Genomic DNA, 19201 nt, shown 5'->3' with positions numbered 1-19201 from the left:
CACGCCCAGCTAATTTCTTGTATTTTTAGTAGAGACGGGGTTTCATCGTGTTAGCCAGGATGGTCTCGATCTCCTGACCTTGTGATCTGCCCCCCTCGGCCTCCCAAAGTGCTGGGATTACAGGCATGAGCCACCGCGCCCAGCCTAAATGAAATTTTAAACAAGATGTTTTAACCAATTAAAATTGATCATTCATTTGACTGGTGAGACTGTGGGAAACCAGGCCCTCTCGGGCACTGCTGTACGACATTGCCAGATAGCAATCTGTCATACATTTCAGTGAGCAATTGGCTTGGAAATTCAAGTCACAGGAAGTGAGCCTACAGAAATACTTGAACCTAAAGGCAAAAGTGTTTGTAGCAGCACTGTAATACTGTTAAGCTGAAAGCTATATAAGTGTCCATGAATAAGGAGTGGTTAAATAAATTACAGTCCTTTCATGCAATAGAATACTTCCACATCACTACTATTCTGAAGAATGAGGTAGGTCAACACAGACTGACACTCAAAGATATTCCATAATGTGTCATCAAGTGACTTACAAAACAATATATGGAATGATCTCAAGGTTCTTAAAATGATACAGTTTACATACCCAGCTTAGAAGGATACACGTGTCTTTTTTTTTTTTTTTTTTTTGAGTCAGAATCTTACTCTGTCACCCAGGCTGGAGCGCAGTGACGTGATCTCAGCTCGCTGCAACCTCCGCCTCCTGGGTTCAAGTGATTCTTCTGCCACAGCCTCCCAAGTAGCTGGGATTACAGGTGCATGCCACCATGCCTGGCTAATTTTTGTATTTTTAGTAGAGATGGGGTTTCACCATGTTGGCCAGACTGGTCTTGAACTCCTGACCTCAGGTGATCTGCCCACCTCAGCCTCCCAAAGTGCTGGAATTACAGGCATGAGCCACTGTGCCCAACCATATGTGTCTATCTTTAGAGAGTGAAAATACAGGGCATTCCATTTTTAACGTTATGTGTGTTTTAAATTCTTTCCAAGCTTGTGTTACATCTATAATCAAAAAAGATTTTCAATTTCTTAAAAATAATAATCATTTGAGAAAACTGCCCCATTTATTGTAAGAGCTATTTGTTCTCCTCTCAGTGCACCTGAGGACCTGCCCAGAGCCAAGAAGTCACATAGGTCTGTGTCACCCTGCAGTATGAGGTGACATCTCCTCTACTCAGAGTTCTAACCCTTATTCAATTAAAATCCACAACATGGCTGGGCGCGGTGGCTCACACCTGTAATCCCAGCACTTTGGGAGGCTGAGGCGGGCAGATCACTTGAGACCAGGAGTTCGAAACCAGACTGGCCAACATGGTGAAACCCCATCTCTACTAACATACAAAATATTAGCCGGGCGTGGTGGCACACACCTGTAGTCCCAGCTACTTGGGAGGCTGAGGCAGGGGAATCACTTGAACCCAGGAGGCGGAGGTTGCGGTGAGCCAAGATTGTGCCACTGAACTCCAGCCTGGGCAACAGAGCAAGACTCTGTCTCAAAAAAAAAATCCACAACATAAGGATAAGTTCCCCTAATGAAGATTTTACCTACTGCCAGGTACTATTTGCTGCATGGGAAGACAAGAACATACAAGGCAGCTCATTGATACGTTATGTTAACCCCCAGAAGAAACTCCCTGAAATGGGAATCTCCAAAAGTGATCCCATCACAATTCACAATCCACATGAAAATATAAATATTCTAACATTGAATACTTAAATATTCACACTGGCCCTACCAACAAGATTCATGTGTCAGCTGCACGCTGTCTTTACTGGCCACTGAAAAAGAAGGGGGCCAGTCCAGCCAGCAAGTCCCTGCTATTCACATGAAGTGATGTGGCCAACTAGCTCGAGAGCCCTGTGGCAATCCATTGGCCCTGATGGCCCAGGAGTGATGGCACCTTCTTCATTCACCTCCAAGAAAGCATTGGTCTCTTTGGAAGAAGTCGATTTCCTCGTATGGCAGACTTCTGTACAACCTGAGTTCTTTTTTCCATGTTTGTTCTTCAGTCTCCTCTTGTATGTCTGATATGCTAGGTGTTAAAACATACAAGTATTAACAATCACTTTAACAAAGAGTCTAATTTGGTGACACTGTACACTTGTCGATCCTTCAGGTGTTTGTTTGGGTGGCATCATGTATGTATAAACACCCAGGAAAAAGAAGGGTGGCGGGGGAGAAAGAAAGCTATGGAACAGAAGGATTCGGTGTATCAAAATGGCTCTTTTGTCTGGATGAACCATTTGTGATTGAGGCTCATTCATCAGGCTACTGACAGCTCACACACTCTTATATTCATTCATTCATTCATTCACTCATTCAGTTAGTCAGTCAGCTGGCAAATACTGCGAGTGCTTACTAGGAGTAGGACACTCTCCTGGGTTCGGGGCTAGAGCTGGGAATGAGCCAGAAATGATGCTTCCTTCAGTCTCTCCATGAGAAGGAAAGAAAACTTGGGTCTGAGACGAAGAGTTTGACTCTAATAGGATTTCTCTTATCTGTTGAGGAAATTAAGCCCCAGGTATTCCTTATATTGTTATATTGATTGTTATATCTGTAATCAGTATATAATAATAACAATCAGCGATCAGTATATAATCAGTTCTATCAGTAATCATTGAGTCTTACTCAGACCCAATTCCCTAACAACAGTAAAAATTTACCATGGCCCAAGATTAAAATATATATGTGTATGTGAACATATATATTTTTTTTTCTTTTTCAATTTTTAGATTCATGTGCATGTTTGTTTCCTGGGTATATTGTGTGATGCTGAAGTTTGGGAAACAAATGATCTTATCACCCAGGTAGTGAGCGCAGTACCCAACAGTTTGTTTTTCAACCTTCGCCCCCTCCCTCCCTCTTCTAGTAGTTCCCAGTGTCTATTATTGCCATCTTTATGTCCATGAGCACCCAATGTTTAGCTCTCACTTATAAGTGAGGTATTTGGTTTTCTGTTCTTGCATTATATATATTTTTAAATTTATCCTCTGAGAACAAACATAATAAAAGACTCCAAAGTAATGTATATTTGGCTGCAATCACATGTGCATACACATATATTTCAATATTTGTATATGTGTAATATTTCATATTTGAAAAACATTTCACAGCCATTCAGCACAAGTCTTAGTCAGAGAAACATTGAAATAACTTGGCATTTGGGAGACCTCAAGGCTTTTAATGAGACCTAACAAATCAACGCTTAAGTGCAGCAAATGTCACTTTGGAGCTCAATGATTGCTCATAGAGATTTTGTCTTAACAAGTTACAAAGTCTAAATTCTGATAGTGGATTCACTTTTGTGAAGTATATGTGTCTATAATTATAAGCTCATTTTCAGATGGCTTTTTATATTTTTCTGTGAAACTCCCACTTGTGCACCAAACTATCCTGTCTATGCGCCTTATCATCCCCAGAAATGTCAGGCTTTCAAAAAGTGTATCACAGGGGCAGAACATGCAAGTTTGGATTGAAAAAAAAGTCGGTAAGTTGGGGTGAACAATTTCCCGTCAGTTATTTCCTACCCAACGGGTGTTCACCCACCTGCAACAATAAGAAATCCATCTATCAGCTGGAAGAGTCCATAGGCCAGTGGGAAACTCAACATCTGGACCAAGTGCTCAGCAGTGAAAGATAACTGGAGCATGGTGATGCACATCTGAATATTCTGAGCTCCAGCTTCTAAGGAAATTGTCCTGCACCTACCGAAAAGAAAATGTTTCAAGAGTAACGCACTAGCAATAAGAACTATTCTAATATTTTCTCATATGCATCATAACAATTAGAAGCTATGACCTCAGGCCACTGAAAATGTGTACTCATTCCATAGTTATTTGCTGAGTGCCTACTCTGCGGGTGGTCTTCTGAGAGGCACGGTGGAGTGAGGCTTTGCAAACCCTGCCCTAGGCATCTGAGTAAAAAGACAAGATAAACACACAGCAGAGGTTCAGCAACAACACAAGACAAAGTATGGCCAAAGGCCACGCAGATGTAGAAATTTAGAAAATAGCAGAAGGGGTGAGAGAAGGCTTCACAGAGGAGTGGGATTAAAGGATGGAAAAAAATAGAAGAAGCTTTTAATGAGGGGAAAATATTATAAAAATTAAAGTTCCCCTGGTGTGAGTGTGGCCTGTTCAGCAGGCATTGCATATACTGTAAGCCAATCTGCAGAGGAGAGGACCGGAGGAGACGAGAATGGAAGGTTGAGTTAGAGATATGATGCAGGACGTGGTGGCTCATGCCTGGAATCCCAGCACTGAGAGGCAGAAGCGGGAAGATTGCTTGAGCCAGGAATTCAAGACCACCCTGGGCAACAGAGTAAGACCCTGTCTCTACAAAAAGAAAAACATATATATATATTTGAAAGACATATGAAACAATATAAACTAACCAACACTTAAAAACAAATAAGCAAGGCCAAGCACAGTGGCTCACGCCTGTAATCTCAGCACTTTGGGAGACCAAGGTGGGTGGACCACCTGAGGTCAGGAGTTCAAGACCAGCCTGGCCAACATGGTGAAACCCTGTCCCTACCAAAAATACAAAAATCAGCCTGGCGTGGTGGCACACGCTCCTGTAATCCAAGCTACTTGGGAGGCTGAGGCATGAGAATCACTTGAACCCAGAAGGCAGAGGTTGCACTCCAGCCTGGGCAACAGAGGTCTCAATAAATAAATAAATAAACACAAAAACCCTAAATAAAGACCAAATACCTAAAATGATTGTCTTTGGTGAAAGAGTTTGGTAATAATTTTTCTTTTTGCTTTCTACTTTTCTATATTTTATTGGTTTTCTGGTTGCATAAAATGAAGTAAACCTCATTTGAAAAGACAAAGGAGGGAATAGAGGGAAGACCTGGGCAGGATATTGAGGGCTGAGTTAAGCAGTTTCACGTCTCCAATTTATAAAGGGAGCCTGCAGGGTTTTATACGTGGAAGTCAGGAGATAAAAGAGGTGTTTCAGAAAACAAACAAGCATCTATGTGCAAGCTGGACTGGAATGGGGAGGTAACAAGGGTGTGTAATGAGGGGGTGAAAATGCTGTCAATGGTACAGGGCAAGCTCTGTGTTCATACTTTATTTCTACTTATTCTGTTGCTCACTACACTTGCCTCAAACCACCCTCACTTCTTTCACACTTTTGTCAAAAACTTGATATGATTAAGCTACAAAGCTGGAACTCAACACCTGCACCATTCATGAGCCAAATTTCAGTCCTGGCCTTTGTCAGGCTATCAGGTATGAAAAAGATGGGATTGTGGACTCCATCTTGCTATAGGAGTACTTTCTGTCCAGAGCCAATTGCATTTCAACCACTCAACAGACTGTGTTCCTAACTGTTAAATTTGGAAACAAACCCAGGTCCAAATCCTAACTCCACAGTTTTCTAGCTCTATGAACTTGGTCAAGTCACTTAATTTCTCTGAAGGGTCTGCTCATCAGTAGAATGAGGGTAATGATAGGATCTACTTCTCAAGCTTGTAGTAAGAAGTAAATGAGATAGATGGGGTAAAGCTTTACCAGGCGCTTAGTACAACCCTAAATGTTCCCCAAGTGGATTGGAAGTAGCATAAAGCCAATTAAAAATTCCCAACTTCCACCTTTGGAATTCAACTGCATAGTTTACTCTTCTTTAATAATTTTTTTCTGCTTTTAAAAGTAGTACATACTTATTGAAAAGCTTCAAAAATATACCAAGGAAATACTAAAGAACTAAAATTATCCTTAATCTTGCTACTCAAAATTAAACATTGTTACCATATGATGTATTTCTTCCAGTATTTTTTGATGCAAAGAATTCTTTTTGCTTTCTTCTACAAAGTGGGAATCAAATATATGTCATTTTCTATTCTTTTTTAACTTAAATTTATCTCTTCCTATCAATTTGGCCTTTGCTTTAATTTACACAAAGAATTACCACAATATTTTCCATGAATTGCCATGAATGACTCTCTTTTATGCTTAGTTATCCTGTCCATTCCACTATGTAAGTCAAAACTCTTCATGTCTCCTGACACAGGCAGCAAAGCCTATCAGTGGCAGTGTGTTAAATTTACCTTCCTCAAAAAAAGTTTATGGATAGTTTAACTATACCTTTGCCAAGACTGGTGGGTAAAAAGTGCCAGCAGAAAACCCGTGACATGGCCAATCAAAGGAAAGATGAAACTGATGGTCAGAAGGGTGATGTCTGAATTCCAAGATCCTTTCGCCAGGACCACACCAGCAACTGCGACCACCAGAAGGAGGACCCCACCAACAATGGCCCCAATCTGAAGCAAACAATAAAATAAGTGCATATAAACTCAGGGTTTTTTGCTCTATGATACAAAGTCCATCAAGGTTGTAAAATGCTTGGGATCTAGAAATTTTAGAACAAAGAAGGGACTTAGAGATGACTGAATACAATTTCATTTTGTAGAGGAGAAATCTGAGTTCCAAAGTGGTCACGTAACTTGCCTATGCTAGAAATTGGTGGAGTCTGACACAAATCTAAGTCTTGTTTTAGCATATCTACCTTTCTCTTCAAGTAGAAGATTTTGCCAAAAAGACTGGGTAGTAGAGTTCTATTGTGGGTAGAACAAAAGTGTAAAATGAATGGGATCTGACAATGAGCTTCCAACACCCTGCACACACCTCTATGACCCTCTGCTTGTGACCTCCAGTCTGACGTCTGCCCTGCCTGACCATCTGCCTCCCCTCCCACCTCCCCTTCAACTACCAGCAGCTGCCTGCTGCTTTGATCCCTGTCCTTCTCCCCTCCAAATAAAATTTACCCATTCTTCATTGGACAATCTGAGCTAATACTCATGACTACATGAGAAATACTGACGGAGACCTCTATCCTCTCCCAAATGGATACTGTCTCTTACTTTTGTTGTTTAACAAGAACAGAAACAAAAAGCCAACAATGACAGAATTTTGAATAGTTTTGAGTTTTAGATAAAATAGGAAGGAAGCATGGCCTAGGGTATTTTGGGAAAATCAGGATCTTGGCAAGCTCCTTTTCACATCATGTGTCAGACAGTAAACTGTGTACCTAGTTACGGTGTCAACCTTTATTTGAAATGATTCAGGATGTGAAGGAGGGTGGTCGTAGGAAACTAGAGAAGACAACAAACAAACAGAATGACCTAATATGCCATAAATGTGTTATGGGGGTCATTTTTACTGTTCAAATACACAGACAGACTAGACCCCTGCCTAAGAAAAAGATGCTAAGACAAGAAAGCCTCTTGGCCAGGCATGGTGGCTCATGTCTGTAATCCCAGAACTTTGGGAGGCGGAGGTGGGTGGATTACCTGAGGTCAGGAGTTCAAGACCATCCCGGCCAACATGGCAAAATCCTGTCTCTACTAAAAAAATACAAAAATTAGCCAGGCATGGTGATACATGCCTGTAATCCCAGCTATTCAAGAGGCTGAGGCAGGAGAATTACTTGAACCTGGGAGGTGGACGTTGCAGTGAGCCAAGATTGCACCACTGCACTCCAGCCTGGGTGACAGAGCAAGCCTCCGTTTAAAAAAAAAAAAATGAAAGAAAGAAAGCCTCTGAATGTAATATCCCCTCTTCCTCTCTCTACCAAAGATTTCATAGTTTAAAATCCACCAAGAGCAAATGAGGAACACTTAAGTTTGTTCAGAAAATGTGTCAGATCTAAAATTAAAATGGAACTAAGAACAGGGAATGAAGATATACTAAAATAATGATTACATTTGCCTACTTTTTTTTTTTTTACTAAGGTAGTCTAGAATATTTATGCATATTATTAAATGTTTTGCCATAAATCCTATGAAATACCCAAAAGAGTTTTAAATCTGCTCTTTACAGGAAATAAAACTGACATGTAAAAAAATGTATCTGGTTTCTCCATTGACACTGATGGACTGATAGAGGAGCTAGAAACTCCAAAATCATTATTTTTGTTGTTGTTGTTGTTGTTAAATGCCCTTTTAAGAAAAATAATCAAAGACAGAGTACTTGAAAAGCAAGAAGTTTCCATGATCATTTCCCTCCTCTTGTTTTGTAAACAAAATCATAACTACCACATTAGAAATTTTCTCCTACTGAAATAACAATAATAAAAGTGGAAAACGGGCCAGGCACAGTGGCTCATGCCTGCAATCCCAACACTTTGGGAGGCCAAGGCAGGAGGATCTCTTGAGGCCAGGAGTTGCAAACCAGCCTGGGCAACAGAGCAAGACCCCGTCTCTAAAAAAAACTTCTTTTTATTAGCAGGGCAGGATGGTGCATGCCTGTAGTGCTAGCTACCTCAGAGCTTGAGAAGGGAGCATCATTTGAGCCTAGGAGATCAAGGTTGCAGTGAGCAATGATTGTGTCATTGCACTCCAGCCTGAGTGACAGAGCGAGACCCTATCTCAAAAACTTAATTAATTTTTAAAAATAAATGTGGAAAAGATGGGACTTTATTCCATGAGTACAGCTAAAAAAGGAGTGAAAATCAAGTGTGCACTATTGATGTTAAAGTCATCCATATGCAATACAAATGTACTATAGTAAGCCATCCTCCAGCTCTCTGTGCCCAGCTGATTTTCTGCTTGGCAAGCCCTCTCCTCTCATTCTCCACCACACTGAAATGGTGGGAATTGTTTGGCCCTGTGCCTAACTGGGAAAACAGTGTCCATTAGCACAGGCATATAGAGTGGCAATGCTCTGTGAGGTAGAGCCAAACGGCTAAAGCTTAAACCAAGCCAAATCATAAACCACAAAACAAAATTAACTGAGATTTACTACCTGAAACTCTAAATAACCTCAAATGTTTATTTCTTTATAAATGTAAAATATAACTGAAACATTTTTTAAATCTTCATGAAAGCCACACATATTACAACCTTCTATCTGCTAAAGTGATACATAATCAGAAAAAAAATGGAAAGCACCCTAGGAGACACACATCATTGTTAAGAATTCCTCCTCTTTATGTTTTGCTGTTTTGTTTCAGTTTTTAGAGATGGGGTCTCACTCTGTGATCCAGGCTCAAGTGCAATGGCACAATCATGGCTCACTATAGCCTCGACCTCCTGGCTTCAAGCAATCCTCCCACCTCAGCCTGCCAACGTTCTGGGATTACAGATGTGAGCCACTGCACCTGGCCTCTTGAATTATTTTTAAAAGCCGTTTAACAAAGACATTTGCTTGTTTCTCCAGCAGACAAAGGGCAAGACTGCAAAGACAAGAGGAGGTAGAAAGTTCTAGTCACCATCATTCCATAGCTAGACTCAGTGCTTTCTGGATGATTTCATTTAAACGGTCTTATTCATGTAGTCAGCAGCCCTTGCTCATGTGTACAAACGACAGTTTTGGCAGTGCCCCCAGGAATGCTTCTGCAAGACAGCCCTTCCTCCTACTCTTCCAAGAAACCAGCCGTATTACTAAACACTGGGGCTCCCTTTCATGCTCACTTGAACAGCTTCTGCCTCAAGAGCACCTGTGTGAAGCCTTTGCATGGATGGGCCTGGGCTCTTCTGTCCACACACAGGCTTTAGCTTTCCTGACACTAAATTAATAGTTGCTATTTTCCAGGGCGTCATAAGCCTCAGGGTACAGAACTATGGGAGTGGCAGACCAAGACTTACAGGGTGGAGGAAATATGATCGCTGGATCCAAAACCGCAGGATGTGTAAGGAGAATTTCCGGGTGTGGGGCTGTACTCGACAAGCTCACTTGTCCCAGCCACTGCTCACTTCTGTCTTTCAGGCCCCTGAGTCTGAGGATGTGCCAACAGTGGCCATGAAGTTGCTCACCTTGAGAATGATTTTGGATTGTTTTGGCCATCTGTAATTCACATAGACACCAAAGGCCACAGGAACAGTCAGGCACACAAGGGTAATTCCTAAAGAGAAGAATAATCTATCAGAGGGTTTTCCCTCTCACCCTGACTGCACAGTACTTCCCAACAACTTCTATTTCAATTAGGTAACAGCTTTAAACTGACATTTTCCCACGTCACTTCCCGAATCTGGATAAATGCCTACAATATTGGCTCCAAAGTTATATAAGCTGCTCATAACATTTTACATCTTGTGAGTGCCTTTCAGAACATATTATCAAAGCAGAATATATTAAATAACTTACTGATCAGAAAAAAAGTTGCACATAAAATCATGGTTTCTAAATTAAGGTTTCCCTCAAACTTTACAGATTCAGTGGGCTCCCGCTATTGTGAGGAAGTGGGTTCATTCATGGTTTTGACTATGGGCCATGGGTTCTAAGCCCTCAAGGTGTTTACCTGAGACACCAGATTGACACTGAGAGTCTTAAGAATCATAGTGTTGGCTAGGCACGGTGGCTCACGCCTGTAATCCTAGCACTTTGGGAGGCCAAGTTGGGCGGATTGCCTGAGCTCAGGAGTTTGAGACCAGCCTGGGCAACATGGTGAAACCCCATCTCTACTAAAATACAAAAAAAATTAGCCTGGTGTGGTGGCGTGCACCTGTAGTCCCAGCTACTAGGGAGGCTGAGGCAGGAGAAGGCAGAAGTTGCAGTGAGCTGAGATCGCACCACTGCACTCGAGCCTGAGTGACAGAGCAAAACTCTGTCTCAAAAAAAAAAAAAAAAAAAATCGTAATGCCTATCACTTCTCCAAAAACTGACCATACTAGAAAAGGTAGATCATTTCACCACATTTCTCTTCTAAGCTTGGTAAACCCACAGAGATCTTTAGGAAAATGGCAGACTTTAATGAGAAATAATATTCAGAAGAGGATATAATGAAAGAGATATGGGTGTGACTGTGACATGTAGATGAGTTTTCATAATCAGTAAGAATTATTTACACTCAACCTCCAAGAAAAAGTCAAGGTTCACAGGCAATGTGAAAGGTGAAGTCACAGGAAGGTCTAATTAGAACCACTAAATCCAGTTAAACCTTGGAGCATAAAGAGTCCAGTTGCTTTATAGTCTAATTATATAAGGGTTTGATTCTTGCTTTTTCAAAGTAAATTATCTGGCTTTCTTTTTTTTTCAAAAATGCACTCTTATAGGGGTGAAAGTTTGCACTTTGTAGTCAGATTCCTGGGTTAGAACTCCAGTTCTGTACTTACCGGCTACATAATCTTGATCAAGTTTGAAGCCTGAAGACCTAGGAGATTGAACTGGTAACAGAATCTATACTGTAGGGTTCTTTAAGGTATTAAATTAAGTACTACAAAAAAAATCCCTGCATAAAGAGTTATGTAATTAAGAACAGCTATTATTAGTGTCATCACCATTACTGTTAGTCCTCCATTTCCCAGGCCCATACAGACCTATGTTCTGATAAGGAACGGTGAGATTCTGCTGAAGACTCCAGGACCAGGTGTAGAGATAAATGCAGAGTGGCATCATTCCCAGGGCAGCCACGGTGGAACAGGTTGTCATACTGATGCTGAAAGTAAAATTAATACAGTGCTTAGGAGGGAGCATTGGACATGAAGAATTTAGTCTTTACCAAAAGCAACTCCTAGGACACAATTTCCTAGAGATTACACGGACTAAGCTCCTTGGAGTTCATTTCTCTCCTATTATTTAACAAAAGATGGCTACATTTGTGGTCTACAAAGAGATTTCCAGTAGTTCTTGTCATCCATCAATTACCTCATATCTATTTTACTATCTACTTGCCTTAAAATTCTTCTTGGCACTGTAGAATTATTTTCTTATCTAGTTGTTTTTTTATTGAAGTATAATCCACAAGCCATAAAATTCATCATTTTAAATTATACAATACAGCAGTTTTTAGTATAGTCACAACATTATGCAATAATAGCACCATTTCCAGGATAGTTTCATCACCCCAGAAAGAAACCGCATCCCCATTAGCAGTCACTCCCCAATCCCCCCTTTCCCTAGCCCTTAGCAAGCACAAATCCACTTTCTGTCTTTATAGGATTACCTGTCCTGGACATTTCATATCAACAGAATCATACATGTAGCCTTTTTTCTGTGTCTAGCTTCTTTCCATTAGCATAACATTTTCAATGTTTGATAATAGTTTGGCTGTTTGTCCTCTCCAACTCTCATGTTGAAATTTGATTCCCAACGTTGGAGGCGAGGGCAAGTGGGAAATGTTTGGGTTACAGGGGCAGATCTCTCATGAACAGGTTGGTGCCATTCTCGTGGGATTCACTGGGTTCTCACTCAGTTCTTTGAGCTCTAGTTGTTAAAAAGAGTCTGACACCTCCCTCCCCTCTCTTACCATGTGATGCCTGCTCCTCTTCCCCTTCCACCATGGGTGGGGTCTTCATGAGGCCCTCACCAGACGCAGATGCTGGCACTTTGCTTCTTGTGTACAGCCTGCAGACCCACAAGCCAAATAAACCTGTTTTATTTAGAAATTACCTACCCTCAGGTATTCCTTCATGGCAACACCAATGGGCTAAGACAAGGTTTATCCGTGTTTTAACATATATCAGAGCTTCATTCTTTTTATGTCTTTATTCTATTAATATAGTGTATCACATTGATTTTATTGAATCAACCTTGCATTTTGAAATAAATCATATTTGGTCATGGTGTATAATCCCTTTTTTATGTTGCTAGATTAAATGTGATAGTATTTTTTATTGAAAATTTTTACATGCATATTCATAAGAAATATTGATCTGCAGTTTTCTTGTGATATCTAGTTTTGGTACCAAGGGGATTGGAAGTGTACTAGGCTATTTGCATGGCCATAAAGAAATACCTGAGGCTGGGTAATTTATAAAGGAGGTTCACAGGTCTGCAGGCTGTATAAGCATGGTTCCAGCATCTGCCCCTGGTGAGGACCTCAGGAAGTTCATATCACTGCAGAAGGCAAAGGGGAAGGGGGAGCAGGCATCTCACATGGTCAGAGGGGGAGCAAGGGAGAGTGAGAAAGGGGAGGTCCCAGACTTTTAAACAACCAGATCTCATGTGAACTAACTAAACAAGAACTCACTTATCACCAAGGAGATGGCATTAACCATTCATGAGAGATCCACCCCATGATCCAATAGCCTCCCACCAGGCCCCACCTCCAATACTGGAATCACATTTCAACATGAGATGTGGAGAGGACAAACACCCAAACCATATCAGCAAGTTAGAATGCCACAAAGCTGACTAAACGCCTGCCTAGTATGAAGTGTTAATAAATCTGTCAGGAAGAAGTCACCCAAACACCACATGCCATAAGCTCCCCATTGGATAGGGCAGTGACCCCCACAATTGCTGACCTGCAGACAGAGCAAGTTGGTTAGGGCAAGGGAGGGTACAGAACCACAGAGAAAGGGAATTGATGTGAGATGCTAGACTGAATTAAGAATTCTGTTCTAATTCTGAGATCGTGTGATCATATGATTAGAAGCTGGGATTGGGCCAAGCGTGGTGGCTCACACCTGTAATCCCAGCACTTTGGGAGGCCAAGGCAGGCAGATCACCTGAGGTCAGGAGTTTGAGACCAGCCTGGCCAATATGGTGAAACCCCGTCTCTACTAACAATACAAAAATTAGCTGGGTGTGGTGGCAGGCGCCTGTAATCTCAGCTACTTGGGAGGCTGAGACAGGAGAATCACTTGAACCCAGAAGGCAGAGCCTGGGCAACAGAGTGAAACTCCATCTCAAAAAAAAAGAAGAAAGACAGAAAGAGGAAAGATGAAAGAAAAGAAGAAAAGAAAGAAAAAGAAAGAAAGAAAGAAAGAAAGAAAGAAAGAAAAAAAGAAAGAAAAAGAAAAAAGAAAGAAAGAAAGAAAGAAAGAAAGAAAGAAAGAAAGAAAGAAAGAAAGAAAGAAAGAAAGAAAGGTAGGTTTGAGATTGAAGTAGAGTGATGAGTTAGAGTACAAAGTAAGATTTCTAGGCTTCAAAATGATGGTGTGATATACAAAAAAGCTGAGTCGCTCAGCACCAATTTGAGGGGTTGTGTTAAGTAAGGTGATAGTGGGACATCCAGTCTTCAGTGAACAAACCTGGAAAGATTTCTAAAGACAATTAGTCTGTTTATCTGTGTCATTACTGAGGTTGTCTCTGGCCACCTTGGAAAGTGAAATGTGGGTACGTGAGCCAGATGAACCAAACCAAAACCAACAGCCATGCTACATAGCTTTACCAGGAAAACAACTGAGACCATCAGAAGGAAGTTGTGGTCTTTGTTCAACAAATCCAGAATGATTTCTACTGGAAAACTGGTTTGTTTATCTCTGTTATTATTGAGGTTGTTTCTAAGTAAAAAGGCTAACACATTTTAAGCGCAGTGGATCTTAAGAACTTTTAAGTACCTAATGTCAGTGGTGGAAGGGGAAGAGTACTTGGTTTGAAGTCCTCAAAAACTGTGTATCATGATTAACTGCTATGGTCTGAATGTGTCCTCCAAAATTCATAGGTTGGAAATCAAATCCCTAAGACAACAATATTGAGAGGTGGAGCTTTCTGGGAGGTGTTTAGGTCATGATGAATCCACCTTCATGAATGAATTAACGCCATTTTAAGAGGACTCCACCAAGGAAGTTTGTTCCTTTTTGCCCTTCTCTCTTCTACCATGTGAGAAGCAGGAAGGCCCTCACCAGACAATAGATGCCAGCACCTTGATCTTAGACTTCCCAGCCTCCAGAATGTAAGGGAATAATTTCTCTTCTCTATACATTACCCAGTCTCAGGTATCCTGTATAGCAGCACAAAATGGACTAAGACAATTACTATACTGTTATTGCATTATATGAACTAAGTTACTGCTTCCTATATTTGTAATTTGCTGCATTTTTTTGTTTTGTTTTGTTTTTTGAAACATCGCCCAGGCTGGAGTGCAGTGGTACAATCTCGGCTCACTGCAGCCTCCGCCTCCTGGGTTCAAGTGATTCTTCTGCCTCAGCCTCCTGAGTAGCTGGGATTACAGGCGCCCGCCACCACACCCAAGTAGTTTTTGTATTTTTAGTAGAGACAGGGTTTCACCATGTTGGCCAGGCTGTCTCGAACTCCTGACCTCAGGTGACCCACCCGCCTCGGCCTCCTAAAGTGTGTGAGCCACCACGCCCGGCCGTAATATACTGTGTTTTTGTATTTTCCAAATATATTTGTAGTCTACATTTGTTATTTAGGGAAAAGCACTTAGTTACAGTAACTGATAGTTAATATTTTATATATTGTAAAGCCTCCTTTGCTGTAAACCAGGGAGAGGAAGAAGAGCCCATGGTGCATGGAGAGAAAAAAGGAAGGAAGGAAGGAAGGAAGGAAGGAAGGAAGGAAGGAAGGAAGGAGAGAGAGAGAGAGAGAGAGAGAGAAAGAAAAAGAAAGAAAGAGAGAGAGAGAGAGAAAGAAAGGAAAGAAAGAAAGAAAGAAAGAAAAAGAAAGAAAGAAAGAAAGAAAGAAAGAAAGAAAGAAAGAAAGAAAGAAAGAAAGAAAGAAAGAAAGAGAGAGGAAGGAAGGAAGGAAGAAGGAAAGAAGGCAGGCAGGCAGGCAGGCAGGCTGGCTGGGATTTGAGAAGCAAGTAAGCAAAACATCATGTTGTACACCATAAATATATATAATTTAACTTGTCAATTAAAAATAAAATTTAAAAAATAAGTCAGTGGAGAGCTGGGAGGTTATCATTTCATGAAAGCTAAGAAAAGAAAGCTCCCAAATGAAGGCTAAATGCCAATAAAAATCAGGGAGGATGAGAACTGAAGAAATAGATTTAGTACCATTCAACCTTACCCCACTTTTTGGTGCCTTCCATCCCAAATCTATTCTTTCCATCTCAGTCTCACTCCCAAACCCCAAGCTAAGGCTGTATTTTGTACCTACCTGAGTGATAGAACCAGTGAAAGAATGCATTAGTAAAATTAGGGGAAAGAAAATAAATGGAAAGAAGATACCCATCAGACCAGTCAAATATTTTATCTTTCAATTTGCTGGAAAAAATTACACAATCCGTTTAAGCATGTACAAACTGTTTATAGACACTGTGCTCATTCTGTGTTCAAGGCACAAATGACTGACAGACTGAGAAGCAGACTGCCCTCCTGCTCTACAAAGGAGAGGGAGGAGGCCCTTCATACGTCAAGGTCTTCTGCATAGACAGCGAGGGTCCTTCAGCACTTTTGGGTCTACAAGTCATCTGTCACTCTTCCTCCTAATATATATCACCATTGCTTCCATCCAATTACCCTGTCTATAAAATAATACGTCTATGACTACTTTAACATTTTCTGCCAGCAGAATGTTCATACTCTTGACAAAGCAGCATCTGTTTTACTTCAGTGATACTAAAAAGATTCCCTCTGTGCTCTCACTCATTGCTGGTAAAAATGGTACACCACAGAGGGTGTCTGGCAGTATCTAGGAAAATTAGCGATCCTGCTTCTAGGATTCTGAATCCATGGCCCTCTGGACACAGTTTTATTGACATTGGCTCATGAATTATACACACGCTGTACCCTACACAAGTGCTTATGTACCTGTCTATCTGTGCCAGAGTGAGCGGCATGAGAGCCAGGTCCTATTTTCCTCTCCATCTCTAGGACCTGGCATAGTCTCATGCTGCAACACATTGGAAGAGCTCATTAAATACTTACTGAATAAATGTATGAATCAAAGAATGAACCAATGTCAACACACTGGTGCTATGGAAATATTCTGTCTCCCTCATATGTCATGTATCTCCAGATGAACATTGTTAAAAATCTTACTGAAATGACCCCTTTATACTTAGTTCAAATGGTAAACAGCCCCATAGCAATCCGGAAAAAGAAACTTTCTATAAAATTATGCTCTTCCAGCAGGACATGGTGGCTCACGCCTGTAATCCAAGCACTTTGGGAGGCCAAGGCATGCAGATTACCTGAGGTCAGGAGTTCGAGACCAGCTTGGCCAACATGGTGAAACCCCGTCTCTACTAAAAACACAAAAATTAGCCAAGCATGGCGGCACACGCCTGTAATCCCAGCTACTTGGGAGGCTGAGGTACGAGAATTGCTTGAGCCTGGGAGATGGAGGTTGCAGTGAGCCGAGATCGTGCCACTGCACTCCAGTCTGGGTGACAGAGCGAGACTCTGTCTCAAAAAAAAAAAAAAAAAAAAATTATGGTCTTCCAGTACAAAAGCAAGTAAAATTTTAAGAAGCAAATATTTAGCTGATTGGTGCGCCTTTCAGAAATCCAGACTTAGATAACTTGCAAGTATTTGTGTATATCCTTCTGCTCTTTTATTTTTCTTTTAAGCAGTCCATTTATTTCATGATTGTTTGTTAAATCAATAGGACTTTTTTTCTTTCATTACTTTTTCTTTTTAAAGGAACCAGACCAGGTGCAGTGGCTCATGCTTGTAATTCCAGCAATTTGGGAGTCTGAACTGGGAGGATTTCTTGAGACCAGGAGTTTAACAGCAGCCTGAGCAACATAGAGAGACCCTAGTCTCTACAAAAAAAAAGAGTACAAAAATTAGCTGAATGTGGTGGTACACACCTGTAGTCCCAGCTACTCGGGAAGCTGAGGCAGGAGGATGGCTTGAGCTCAGGAGTTTGAGGCTGCAGAGCTATGCTCACATCACAACACTCCAGCTTTGGGGGAACAGAAGGAGGCCCTGTCTCTAAAAATAAAAAAAGGAACCTTATAATATACTTTACTCTGCAACTTGGTTGCTTTTTTTCCCACTTCATCTATCACAGACATCCTCTCAGACCACTACATTTAAACTTTTCTTTTAAAGAACTGCAAAATATGCCATAATCTAAATATGCCATAATTTTTTCAATCACTTCATTAATGATAGGTCAGTTGCTTTTAGTTTTTTGCCATTATAAATAATGTTGTAATAAACACTCTCATACATATTTCACTTGAAATGATTCTTTTCTTTCTGTGAATTCCCCAAGGCGGAACTGCTATGTAAAAGTCTGTTTTTTGTTTTAATATATACTTTCAGATTACTTTCCAAAAAGATTGCTACATTTCACAATCTTGCCTACTCTGGATGTCATCAGTCCCTTCTAATTGTCACGCCAGCATTGAAAAATTGATCTCACTCTTTTTTTTTTTTTTTTAGATGGAGTTTCACTCTGTCACCCAGGCTGGAGTGCAGTGGCCTGATCTTGACTCACTGCAAGCTCCGCCTCCTAGGTTCAAGCAATTCTCTCTGCCCCAACCTCCGGAGTAGGTGGGATTACAGGCACCCCCCACCACACCCGGCTAACTTTTTTTTTTTTTTAATTTTTAGTAGAGACGGGGTTTTACCATGTTGTCCAAGCTGGTCTCAAACTCCGGACCTCAGGTGATCCACCCACCTTGGCCTCCCAAAGTGTTGGGATTACAGGCGTGAGCCACCACACCCAGCTGACACTCTGGATTCTATCAGGTTGTGCTTTCTTTCATGTCAAGTGGCTTCTTCTGTGTCCTCCTCTCTAAACAATCTTGCTTGTCAGACTTCTTCTTCTCAACTTGTAGGAGTTCTTTTAAAATTAGGGCTCATATTACCATGAATAATACAAGTATTTTTCCCAAGCATGGTGTATATCTTTGACTTTGCTTATGACTTGCCATAATTAACATTTATATAGTCAGAGCTGTTTTATAAATGGCTTCTGAGTTTCTTATCTTAAAGACCTACCCTGATCCGAGGGCATTCAAATATTGTCTTCTACTTTTTACTTTTATACTTATATTTTCAACTCACTTAAAATTTATATTTTGCATGGTAACAGGTATAAGACTAATCTATTTTTTCTATTAATATATTGAGATGCAAGTGTGTCAATATAATCTACTAAAATAGACCGTTTTGTGCTATACTGAAGTGTCACCTTTATCATATATTAAATGTCCAAGTGTATACAAAATATTTTCTGGAAATTCTATTCTAGCTCATTGATAAATAACTTTCTTTCTTCCTGAACAAATACTAGACTAATTACAGTGTTCTCATATATGGTAGGGCAAATACCTCCACATAAATTTCCCTTTTCAAACTTGTCTTAGCAGTTCTTGCATATATTTTATTCCATATGAAACCCAAAATTATTTTATCTTATTAAGAATGCTTACTTTAAGCAAAGACTTCTTCCTGACCAGTGGGCAATTTAAAAGAAAAAAAGCAGTTTGCCACAGCTCTCAAACCTCTGTATCCACAAAGAGGATGTTTAGAAAGTTTTTTCCAAATTCTTAGTCTATGATAGTGGTGCTACATTCCTTGACTCTCCATATTACCAAGTCCTGAATGGAATTCCATATTACATCACTTTACTCTTGAACTTCTGGAGAACCAGC

General features: G+C 40.7%; 1 protein-coding gene across 2 annotated transcripts in view; it reads right to left on the bottom strand.

Annotated features, from left to right (window-relative positions):
* Nucleotides 1-19201, bottom strand: part of SLC10A6 (solute carrier family 10 member 6) — a 75143-nt gene that overhangs the window by 13138 nt on the left and 42804 nt on the right. Inside the window, exons 2-7 of one of the 2 annotated variants that reach the window (XM_063610261.1) lie at nucleotides 11277-11395; nucleotides 9774-9862; nucleotides 8522-8635; nucleotides 6106-6281; nucleotides 3557-3714; nucleotides 1924-2042 (exon numbers count right to left, since the gene is read on the bottom strand). In XM_063610261.1, coding sequence (XP_063466331.1) covers nucleotides 1924-2042; nucleotides 3557-3714; nucleotides 6106-6281; nucleotides 8522-8635; nucleotides 9774-9862; nucleotides 11277-11388 — 768 coding nt within the window. In that variant the 5' untranslated portion in view covers nucleotides 11389-11395. Of the gene's footprint in view, nucleotides 1-1366; nucleotides 2043-3556; nucleotides 3715-6105; nucleotides 6282-8521; nucleotides 8636-9773; nucleotides 9863-11276; nucleotides 11396-19201 lie in introns of those variants that run through there. The other variant, XM_055297077.2, reaches the window with a different exon arrangement.

The sequence above is a fragment of the Symphalangus syndactylus genome, chromosome 10 (genome assembly GCF_028878055.3).
Source record: "Symphalangus syndactylus isolate Jambi chromosome 10, NHGRI_mSymSyn1-v2.1_pri, whole genome shotgun sequence".
NCBI lineage: Eukaryota > Metazoa > Chordata > Mammalia > Primates > Hylobatidae > Symphalangus > Symphalangus syndactylus.
This window is presented reverse-complemented; position numbering and strand designations above follow the sequence as displayed.